Here is a 12131-nt window from a genome sequence, read left to right on the forward strand (position 1 = left end):
TCGGGGTGAAGGGCGATGTCGGGGTGAAGGGCGATGTTGGGGTGCAGGCCGATGTCGGGGTGCAGGGCGATGTCGAGGTGCGGGTGTGGGGACATGTTGGGTTATGGGGCAATGTCGGGGCGATGTCGGGGTGCGGGGCGATGTCGGGGTGTGGGGCGATGTCGGGGTGAAGGCCGATGTCGAGGTGCGGGTGTGTGGACATGTTGGGGTGTGTGGCGATGTCGGGATGATATCGGGGCGCGAGGCGATGTCAGGGTGCGGAGTAATGCCGGGGTATGGGGCGATGTCGGGGTGTGGGGTGATGTCCAGATGTGGGGCTATGTTGGGTTTCGCGGCGATGTCGGGGTGTTGGACGATGTCCAGGCGCGGGGCAATGTCGGGGTGTGGGGCGATGTCGAGGCGCGGGGCGATGTTGGGGCGTGGGGCACAGTCGGGGCGAGGGGCGATGTCAGGCACGGGCCGTTGTCGGGGTGTGAGGCACAGTTGGGGTGAGGGGCACTGTTGGGGTGCTGGGCGATGTCGGGGTGCTGGGTGAGGTAGAGATGTCGGGGTGCGGGGCGATGTCGGGGTGCGGGGCGATGTCGGGGTGCGGGGCGATGTCGGGGAGCGGGGCTATGTCGGGGTGAGGGGCGATGTCGGGGAGCGGGGCGATGTCGGGGTGTGGGACCGATGTCGGGGTGTGGGACCGATGTTGGGGTGTGGGGCAATGTCGGGGTGATATCGGGGCGCAGGGCGATGTCGGGGTGTGGTCCGATGTCAGGGTGCGGGGTGATGCTGGGGTACGGGGCGATGTCGGGGTGTGGGGTGATGTCCGGATGTGGGGCGATGTTGGGTTTCGCGGCGATGTCGGGGTGTTGGACGATGTCCAGGCGCGGGGCGATGTCGGGGTGTGGGGCGATGTCGGGGCAAGGGGCGATGTTGGGGCGTGGGGCACAGTCGGGGCGAGGGGCGATGTTGGGGCGTGGGGCGATGTCGGGGCGTGGGGCGATGTCGGGGCGCGGGGCGATGTCGGGGAGTGGGGCGATGTCGGGGCGTGGGGCACAGTCGGGGCGAGGGGCGATGTCGGGCACGGGCCGATGTCGGGGTGTGGGGCACAGTTGGGGTGAGGGGCACTGTTGGGGAGCTGGGCGATGTCGGGGTGCTGGGTGATGTCGGGGTGAGGTAGAGATGTCGGGAGTGGGGCGATTTCGGGGTGTGGGGCGATGTCGGGATGTGGGGCGATGTCAGGGCGATGGTGTGCTGGGTGAAGTCGGGGTACGGGGCCATGTCGGGGTGCGGGGCGATGTCGGGTGGGGGGGGCGATGTCGGGCTGTAGGGCCATGTCGGGGTGTAGGGCCATGTCGGGGTGTAGGGCCATGTCGGGGTGTAGGGCCGTGTCGGGGTGCAGGGCCATGTCGGGGTGTAGGGCCATGTCGGGGTGTAGGGTGATGTAGGGCCATGTCGGGGTGTAGGGTGATGTAGGGCCATGTCGGGGTGTGGGGCCATGTCGGGGTGTAGGGTGGTGTAGGGCCATGTCGGGGTGCGGGCCGATGTCAGATGTCGAACTATATCAGGAGGGTGATGGGTGAAAGCCAAATGTGGGGGTTAAGAGCAGGCTGTCGTCTGGGCCCAGTTGATGCTACCCGGCATCGTTTAAACCAGTTTAACCGTGTTCCCGTCTCTATTCCAGGTCCGGTGCCCGTACGTCTGGTGGACGGTACCAACACGTGCTCCGGGAGAGTTGAGGTCTATCATAACTCCTTCTGGGGGACCGTCTGTGACGATGGCTGGGATATAAACGCAGCGAGTGTGGTCTGCAGACTGTTGAACTGTGGGACGGCCCTGTCAGCAACAGGAAGTGCCTACTATGGAGAGGGGACTGGGGACATCTGGTTGGATGATGTGAAGTGTAACGGGACAGAGCCTGCCCTCGATCAGTGCTCTGCCAACCCGTGGGGTGTGAATAACTGCACACACAGCAAGGATGCCGGAGTTACCTGCTTGGGTGAGTGGAGTTCCCTGCTCAGGTGAGGGGAGTTCCCTGCTCAGGTGAGGGGAGTTCCCTGCTCGGGTGAGGGGAGTTCCCTGCTCGGGTGAGGGGAGTTCCCTGCTCGGGTGAGGGCAGTTACCTGCTCGGGTGAGGGCAGTTACCTGCTCGGGTGAGCGGAGTTACCTGCTCGGGTGAGCAGAGTTCCCTGCTCGGGTGAGGGGAGTTACCTGCTCGGGTGAGGGGAGTTCCCTGCTCGGGTGAGGGGAGTTGCCTGCTCGGGTGAGGGGAGTTACCTGCTCGGGTGAGCGGAGTTCCCTCCTCGGGTGAGGGGAGTTACCTGCTTGGGTAAATGGAGTTCCCTGCTCGGGTGAGGGGAGTTCCCTGCTCGGGTGAGAGGTGTTCCCTGCTCGGGTGAGCGGAGTTCCCTGCTCGGGTGAGCAGAGTTCCCTGCTCGGGTGAGGGGAGTTACCTGCTCGGGTGAGGGGAGTTACCTGCTCGGGTGAGGGGAGTTCCCTGCTCGGGTGAGTGGAGTTCCCTGCTCGGGTGAGTGGAGTTACCTGCTCGGGTGAGGGGAGTTACCTGCTCGGGTGAGGGAAGTTACCTGCTCGGGTGAGGGGAGTTACCTGCTCGGGTGAGTGGTGTTACTTGCTCGGGTGAGTGGAGTTACCTGCTGCGTAGGGCGATGGCGGGTTGCGGGGCAATATCGGGGTGTACGGGCATGTCGGAGTGCTGGGCGATGTCGGTGTGCAGGGTGATGTAGGGCCATGTCGGGGTGCAGGGTGGTGTCTGGCCATGTCGGGGTGTAGGGTGGTGTAGGGCCATGTCGGGGTGTAGGGTGATGTAGGGCCATGTCGGGGTGCAGGGTGGTGTCGGGCCATGTCGGGGTGTAGGGTGGTGTAGGGCCATGTCGGGGTGCAGGGTGGTATCTGGCCATGTCGGGGTGTAGGGTGGTGTAGGGCCATGTCGGGGTGTAGGGTGGTGTAGGGCCATGTCGGGGTGCAGGGTGGTGTCTGGCCATGTCGGGGTGCAGGGTGGTGTCTGGCCATGTCGGGGTGTAGGGTGGTGTAGGGCCATGTCGGGGTGTAGGGCCATGTCGGGGTGTAGGGCCATGTCGGGGTGTAGGGTGGTGTAGGGCCATGTCGGGGTGTAGGGTGGTGTAGGGCCATGTCGGGGTGTAGGGCCATGTCGGGGTGTAGGGCCATGTCGGGGTGTAGGGTGGTGTAGGGCCATGTCGGGGTGTAGGGTGGTGTAGAGCCATGTCGGGGTGCAGGGTGGTGTAGGGCCATGTCGGGGTGCAGGGTGGTGTAGGGCCATGTCGGGGTGTAGGGTGGTGTCGGGCCATGTCGGGGTGTAGGGTGATGTCGGGCCATGTCGGGGTGTAGGGTGATGTCGGGCCATGTCGGGGTGCAGGGTGGTGTAGGGCCATGTCGGGGTGTAGGGTGATGTCGGGCCATGTCGGGGTGCAGGGTGGTATCTGGCCATGTCGGGGTGTAGGGTGGTGTAGGGCCATGTCGGGGTGTAGGGCCATGTCGGGGTGTAGGGCCATGTCGGGGTGTAGGGTGGTGTAGGGCCATGTCGGGGTGTAGGGTGATGTCGGGCCATGTCGGGGTGCAGGGTGGTGTAGGGCCATGTCGGGGTGTAGGGTGATGTCGGGCCATGTCGGGGTGCAGGGTGGTATCTGGCCATGTCGGGGTGTAGGGTGGTGTAGGGCCATGTCGGGGTGTAGGGCCATGTCGGGGTGTAGGGCCATGTCGGGGTGTAGGGTGGTGTAGGGCCATGTCGGGGTGCAGGGTGATGTCGGGCCATGTCGGGGTGCAGGGTGGTGTAGGGCCATGTCGGGGTGTAGGATGATGTCGGGCCATGTCGGGGTGCAGGGTGGTATCTGGCCATGTCGGGGTGTAGGGTGGTGTAGGGCCATGTCGGGGTGCAGGGTGGTGTAGGGCCATGTCGGGGTGTAGGGAGGTGTAGGGCAATGTCGGGGTGCAGGGTGGTGTAGGGCCATGTCAGGGTGCGGGCAGATGTTGCGTGTCGAACTATATCATGATGGTGATCGGTGAGAGCCTAATGTAGTTATTAAGAGGAGGCTGTCATCTGGGCCCAGTCGATGCTTCCCGGCATCGTTTAAACCAGTTTAACCGTGTTCCCGTCTCTATCCCAGGTCCGGTGCCCGTACGTCTGGTGGACGGTAACAACATGTGCTCTGGGAGAGTTGAAGTCTATCATAACTCCTCCTGGGGGACCGTCTGTGACGATGGCTGGGATCTAAACGCAGCGAATGTGGTCTGCAGACTGTTGAACTGTGAGACGGCCCTGTCAGCAACAGGAGGCGCCTACTATGGAGAGGGGACTGGGGACATCTGGTTGGATGATGTGAAGTGTAACGGGACAGAGCCTGCCCTCGATCAGTGCTCTGCCAACCCGTGGGGGGTGAATAACTGCACACACAGCAATGATGCCGGAGTTACCTGCTCAGGTGAGTGGATTTACCTGTTGAGTGGGGCGATGTCGGGGTGTGGGGCGAAGTCGGTGTGCGGTGGTGGGGCGATGTCGGGGTGTGGGGCGATGTCGGGGTGTGGGGCGATGTCGGGGTGCTGGGCGATGTCGGTGCGGAGCGATGTCGGGGTGTGGGGCGATGTCAGGGTGTGGGGCGATGTCGGGGTGTGGGGCGATGTCGGGGTGCTGGGCGATGTCGGTGCGGAGCGATGTTGGGGTGTGGGGCGATGTCGGGGTGTGGGACGATGTCGGGGTGTGGGGCGATGTCGGGGTGCTGGGCGATGTCGGTGCGGAGCGATGTCGGGGCGGGGGCGATGTCGGAGCGGGGGCGATGTCGGAGCGGGGGCAGTATCGGGGTGCGGGGCGATGTCGGAGCGGAGCGATGTCGGGGTGTGGGGCGATGTCGGGGTGCTGGGCGATGTCGGTGCGGAGCGATGTCGGGGTGTGGGGCGATGTCGGGGTGCTGGGCGATGTCGGTGCGGAGCGATGTCGGGGTGTGGGGCGATGTCGGGGCGGGGGCGATGTCGGAGCGGGGGCGATGTCGGAGCGGGGGCAGTATCGGGGTGCGGGGCGATGTCGGGTTGTGGGATGATGTCGGGGCGATGTTGTGGTGTGGGGCGATGACGGGGTGCGGGGCGATGTCGGGGCGGTGGCGATGTCGGGGTGAAGAATGATGTCGTGCCATGTCGGGGTGCAGGGTGGTGTAGGGCCATGTCGGAGTGTAGGCCCATGTCGGGGTGCCGGTTGTTGTAGGGCCATGTCGGGGTGTAGGGTGATGTAGGGCCATGTCGGGGTGTAGGGTGATGTAGGGCCATGTCGGGGTGTAGGGCCATGTCGGGGTGTGGGGCCATGTCGGGGTGTAGGGTGGTGTAGGCCCATGTCGGGGTGCAGGGTGATTTATGGCCACGTCGGGGTGTAGGGTGATGTAGGGCCATGTCGGGGTGTGGGGCCATGTTGGGGTGTAGGGTGATATAGGGCCATGTCGGGGTGTAGAGTGGTGTAGGACCATGTCGGGGTGTAGGGTGATGTAGGGCCATGTCGGGGTGTAGGGTGGTGTAGGGCCATGTCGGGGTGTGAGGCCATGTCGGGGTGTAGGGTGGTGTAGGGCCATGTCGGGGTGTAGGGTGGTGTAGGGCCATGTCGGGGTGCGGGCCGATGTCAGATGTCGAACTATATCAGGAGGGTGATGGGTGAGAGCCAAATGTGGGGGTTAAGAGCAGGCTGTCGTCTGGGCCCAGTCGATGCTTCCCGGCATCGTTTAAACCAGTTTAACCGTGTTCCCGTCTCTATTCCAGGTCCGGTGCCCATACGTCTGGTGGACGGTAACAACATGTGCTCCGGGAGAGTTGAGGTCTATCATAACTCCTTCTGGGGGACCGTCTGTGACGATGGCTGGGATCTAAACGCAGCGAATGTGGTCTGCAGACTGTTGAACTGTGGGACGGCCCTGTCAGCAACAGGAGGCGCCTACTATGGAGAGGGGACTGGGGACATCTGGTTGGATGAGGTGAAGTGTAACGGGACAGAGCCTGCCCTCGATCAGTGCTCTGCCAACCCGTGGGGTGTGAATAACTGCACACACAGCAAGGATGCCGGAGTTACCTGCTCAGGTGAGTGGATTTACCTGCTCAGGTGAATGGAGTTACTTGCTCGGGTGAGCAGAGTCCCTGCTCGGGTGAGAAGAGTTCCCTGCTCAGGCAAACCGACCTCCCTGTTTGGACATGTCTTTTCAAACGTCATACAATTCCCTATGGATATGCGGGACTGTGGTCTGGATATTCCTGCTCTCTTCCCACACTCTTTCATATCCCATTCATTCTAATTCCATTCTCACCTACTTTCCACACTGCTTTAATATACCACCCTGTCTAATATAACTCACTCCCCACACCCTTTAATATCACACCCAGTATAAACCCACTCTCCCCTCACTCCCCACACCCTTTAAAATCCCACCCAGTCTAATCCCACTCTCCCCTCACTCCCCGCACCCTTTAATATCCCACCCAGTCTAATCTCACCCTCCCCTCACTCCCCACACCCATTAATATCTCACCCAGTCGAATCCCACTCTCCCCTCACCACCCACACACTTTAATATCCCACCCAGTCTAATCCCACTATTCCCTCACTCCCCACACCATTAATATCCCACGAAATCTAATCCCATGCTCCCCTCACTCTCCCACACCTATTAATATCCCACCCAATCTAATCCCACTCTCACTTTCACTCCCCATCACCCATTAATATCTCACCCAGTCAACTCCCACTCTCCCCTCACTCCCCGCACACTTTAGTATCCCACCCAGTCTTATCCCACTATTCCCTCACTCCCCACACCATTAATACCCCACCCACCCTAATCCCACGTTCCCCTCATTCACCACACCCATTAATATCCCACCCATTCTAATCCGACTCTTCCTATCACTCTCCATCACCCATTCATATCCCACCCATTCTAATCCCACACTCCCCTCAATCCCCACACCCTTTAATATACAACCCAGTCTAATGCCATGCATCCCTCACTCGCCACACCCATTAATATCCCACCCAGTCTAAACCCACTCTCCCCTCACTCCCCACACCCATTATTATCTCACCCAATCTAATCCCACTCTTGCCTCACTCACCACACCCTTTCGTATCCCACACAGTCTAATCCCACTCTCCCCTCAATCCCCACACTATTTAATATCCCACCCAATCAATCCCACTATTCCCTCACTCGACACACCATTAATATCGAACCCAGTTTAATCCCACCCTCCCCTCACTCCCCACACACATTAATATCCCACCCAGTCTAATCCAACGCTCCCCTCACTCCCCACACCCATTAATATCCTGCCCAGTCGAATCCCACTCTCCCCTCACTCCCCACACGCATTAATATTCCACCCAGTCGAATCCCACTCTCCGCTTCACTCACCACACACATTAATATCCCACCCGGTCAATCCCACTCTCCCCTCAATCCCCACACTATTTAATATCCCACCCAGTCAATCCCACTATTCCCTCACTCCCCACACCATTAATATCCCACCCAGTCTAATCCCACTCTCCCCTCACTCCCCACACCCATTAATTTCCCACCCAGTCTAATCTCACTCTCCCCTCACTCCCCACACCCATTAATATCTCACCCAGTCTAATCCCACTCTTGCCTCACTACCAACACCCTTTAGTATCCCACACAGTCTAATCCCACTCTCCGCTCTCCCCTCTCTCCCCACACCCATTAATATCCCACCCAGACTAATCCCAGTTTCCCTTCACTCCCCGCACCCTTTAATATCCCACCCAGTCTAATCCCACTCTCCACTTCACTCCATACACCCATTAATATCCCACCCAGTATAATCCCACTCTCCCCTCACTCCCCATCACCCATTAATATCCCGCCCAGTCTAATCCCACTCTCCCCTTCACTGGCCACACCCATTAATATTCCATCCGGTCCAATCCCACTCTCCCCTTCACACCCCACACCCATTAATATCCCACCCAGTCTAATCCCACCTTCCCACACTCCCCACACCCATTAATATCCGATCCAGGCTAATCCGAATCTCTCTTTCAATCGCCATTACCCATTAATATCCCACCCAGTCTAATCCCACTCTCCCCTTCACTGCCCACACCCATTAATATTCCACCTGATCTAATCCCACTCTCTTGCTCATTCCTCATCATCCATTAATATCCCAGCCAGTCTAATCCGACACTCCCTTTCACTCCCCACATCCATTAAAATCGCACCCGGTCTAATCCCACCTCCCCTCACTCCCCACACCCATTAATAACCCACCCAGTCGAAACCCACTCTCCCCACACCCATTAATATTCCACCCACTCTAATCCCACTCTTCCCTCACTCCCCACACCCATTAATCTCCCACACGGTCTAATCCCACTCTCTCCTCACTCCCCACACCCTTTAATAACCCACCCAGTCTAATCCCACGATTCCCTCACTCCCCACACCATTAATATCCCACCCAGTCTAATTCCACTCTCCCCTCACTCCCCACACCCATTAATATCCCACCCAGTCTAATCCCACTCTCCCCTCACTCCCCACACCCATTAATATCTCACCCAGTCTAATCCCACTCTCCCCTCACTCCGCACGCCCATTAATATCCCACTATGTCTAATCCCACTCTCCCCTCACTCCATACACCCATTAATATCCAACCCAGACTAATCTGACTCTCCCGTTCACTCCCCACACTCTTTAATATCCCACTCGTCTAATCCTACACACCCCACACCCATTAATATCCCACCCAGACTAATCCCAATTTCCCTTCACTCCCCGTACCCTTTAATATCCTACCCAGTCTAATCCGACTATTCCCTCACTCCCCACAGCCATTAATATCCCACCCAGTCTAATCCCACTCTCGCCTCACTCCCCATACCCATTAATGTCCCACCCAGTCTATTCCCACTCTCCCCTCACTCCCCACACCCATTAATATCCATTCCAGTCTAATCCGACTCTCCCTTGCAATCACCATCACCCATTAATATCCCACCCAGTCTAATTGCACTCTCGCCTCACTCCCCACACCCATTAATATCCCACCCAGTGTAATCCCACTCTCCCCTCACTCCATACACCCATTAATATCCCATCCAGTCTTATCCGACTCTCCCTTTCAATCCCCATCACCCATTAATATACCACCCAGTATAATCCCAATCTCCCCTTCACTCCCCACATCATTAATATCCCACCCAGTCTAATCCCACACTCCACTCACTCCCCACACCCATTAATATCCCATCCAGTCTAATCCTACCCTCCCCTCACTCACCACACACATTAATATCCCACCCTGTCTAATCCCACTCTCTCCTCACTCCCCACACCCATTAATATCCCACCCAGTCTAATCCCACTCACCCCTCACTCCATACACCCATTAATATCCCACCCAGTCTAATTCCACTCTCCCCTCACTCCCCAAACACATTCATATGCCACCCAGTATAATCCCACTCTTCCCTCATTCCGCTCACCCATTAATATCCCACCCGGTCTAATCCCACTCTCCCCTCACTCCCCACACCCATTCATATGCCACCCAGTCTAATCCCACTCTCCCCTCACTCCATACACCCATGAATATCACACCCAGTCGTATCCGACTCTCCCCTTCACTCCCCACAACCTTTATTATCCCACCAGTCTAATCCTACACACCCCACACACATTAATATCTCACCCAGTCTAATCCCACTCGCCCCTCACTACCCACATCCTTTAATTTTCCACCCAGTCTAATCTCACTCTCCCCTCATTCCCCACACCATTAATATCCCACCCAGTCTAATCCTACACTTGCCTCACTCCCGAAACGCTTTAGTATCCCACAGAGTCGAATCCCACTCTCAACTCTCTCCCCACTCTCCCCACTCTCCCCACACCCATTAATATCCCACCCAGACTAATCCCCCTTTCCCTTCACTCCCCGCACCCTTTGATATCCCACCCAGTCTCATCCCACTATTCCCTCACTTCCCACACCATTAATATCCCACCCAGTCTAATCCCACTCTAGCCTCACTCCCCACACCCATTAATATCTCACCCAGTCTAATCCCACTCTCCCCTCACTCTCCACACCCATTAATATCCGATCCAGTCCAATCCCACACTCCCCTCACTACCCACATCAATTCATATCCCACCCAGTCTAATCACACTCTCCCCTGACTCTCCACACCCATTAATATTCCACCCAGTCAATACGCACTCTCCCCTTCACTCCCCACACCCATTAATATCCCACCCACTCTCCCCTCACTCCCCACACTGATTAAAATTCCACACAGTCTAATCCCAATCTCCCTCACTCCCCACACCCATCAGTATCCCACCCAGTCTAATCCATCTCTTCACTCACTTCCCACACCCATTAATATCCGATCCAGTCTAATCCCACTCACCCCTTCACTGCCCACACCCATTGATATCCCGCCAGGTCTACTCCCACTCTCCCATTCACTGCCCACACCCATTAATATCCCACCCGGTCTAATCACACTCTCTTGCCCATTCCCCACACCCATTAATATCCCACCCAGTCTAATCCCACTCACACATCACTCCATACACCCATTAATATCCCACCCAGTCTAATACCACTCTCCCTCACTCCCCACACAGATCAGTATCCCAACCAGTCTAATCCATCTCTTCCCTCACTCCCCACATCCATTAATATACTACCCAGTCTAATCCCACTCTCCCTCACTCCCCACACCCATCAGTATCCCACCCAGACTAATCCCACTCTCAACTCACTCCCCACACCCTTTAATATCCCACTCAGTCTAATCCCACTCGCCCCTCACTCCCCGCACCCATTAATATCCCACCCAGTCTAATCCCACTGTCCCCTCACTCTCCACACCCATTAATATTCCACCCAGTCGAATCCCACTCTCCCATTCACTCCCCACAACCATTAATATCTCAACCAGTCTAATCCTACTCTCCCCGCACCCATTAATATCCCACCCAGTCTAATCCCGCTCTCCCCTCGCTCCCCACACAGATTAATATCAAACCCAGACGAATCCCACTCTCCCCACACCCTTTAATATCCCACCCAATCTAATCCCACACTCATTAATATCCCACCCAGTCTGATCCCACTCTCCCTCACTCCCCACACCCATCAGAATCCCACCCAGTCTAATCCTACTCTCCACTCACTCCCCACACCATTAATATCCCACCAGTCTAATCCCACTCGCCCCCTCACTCCTCGCACCCATTAATATCCCACCAGTCTAATCCCACTCTCCCCTCACTCCCCGCACCCATTAATATCCCACCCAGTCTAATCCCACTCTCCCCTCACTCTCCACACCCATTAATATTCCACTCAGTCTAATCCCACGCTCCCATTCACTCCCGACACCCATTAATATCTCATCCAGTCTAATCCTACTCTCCCCGCACTCCCTGCACCCATTAATATCCCACCCAGTCTAATCTCACTCTCCCCTCACTCCACACACCCATTAATATCCCATCCAGTCTAATCCGCCTCTGCATTTCAATCCCCATCACCCATTATTATCCCACCCAGTTTAATCCCACACTCCCGTTCGCTCCATACACCCATTAATATCCCACCCAGTCTAATCCCACGATCCCCTCACTCCCAACACCCATTAATATCCCACCCAGTCTAATCTCACTCTCCCCTCACTCCATCCACCCATTAATATCCCATCCAGTCTAATCCCACTCTCCCCTCACTCCATGCACCCATTAATATCCCACCCAGTCTAATCCCACTCTCCCCTCACTCCCCAAACCCATTCATATGCCACCCAGTCTAATCCCACTCTCCCCTCACTCCATACACCCATGAATATCACACCCAGTTGAATCCGACTCTCTCCTTCACTCCCCACAACCTTTATTATCCCACCAGTCTAATCCTACACACCCCACACACATTAATATCCCACCCAGTCTAATCCCACTCGCCCCTCACTACCCACACCCTTTAATTTTCCACCCAGTCTAATCTCACTCTCCCCTCATTCCCCACACCATTAATATCCCACCCAGTCTAATCCTACACTTGCCTCACTCCCGAAACGCTTTAGTATCCCACAGAGTCTAATC

General features: G+C 57.3%; 1 protein-coding gene across 3 annotated transcripts in view; it reads left to right on the top strand.

Moving 5' to 3' along the window:
* Positions 1–12131, top strand: part of LOC139229832 (scavenger receptor cysteine-rich domain-containing protein DMBT1-like) — an 84292-nt gene that overhangs the window by 13074 nt on the left and 59087 nt on the right. For 2 of the 3 annotated variants that reach the window (XM_070861430.1, XM_070861431.1), the window contains exons 8-10: positions 1670–1984; positions 4128–4442; positions 5758–6072. In XM_070861430.1, coding sequence (XP_070717531.1) covers positions 1670–1984; positions 4128–4442; positions 5758–6072 — 945 coding nt within the window. The remainder of the gene's footprint in view (positions 1–1669; positions 1985–4127; positions 4443–5757; positions 6073–12131) is intronic. The other variant, XM_070861432.1, reaches the window with a different exon arrangement.

This window comes from Pristiophorus japonicus, chromosome 19 (assembly GCF_044704955.1).
Source record: "Pristiophorus japonicus isolate sPriJap1 chromosome 19, sPriJap1.hap1, whole genome shotgun sequence".
NCBI lineage: Eukaryota > Metazoa > Chordata > Chondrichthyes > Pristiophoridae > Pristiophorus > Pristiophorus japonicus.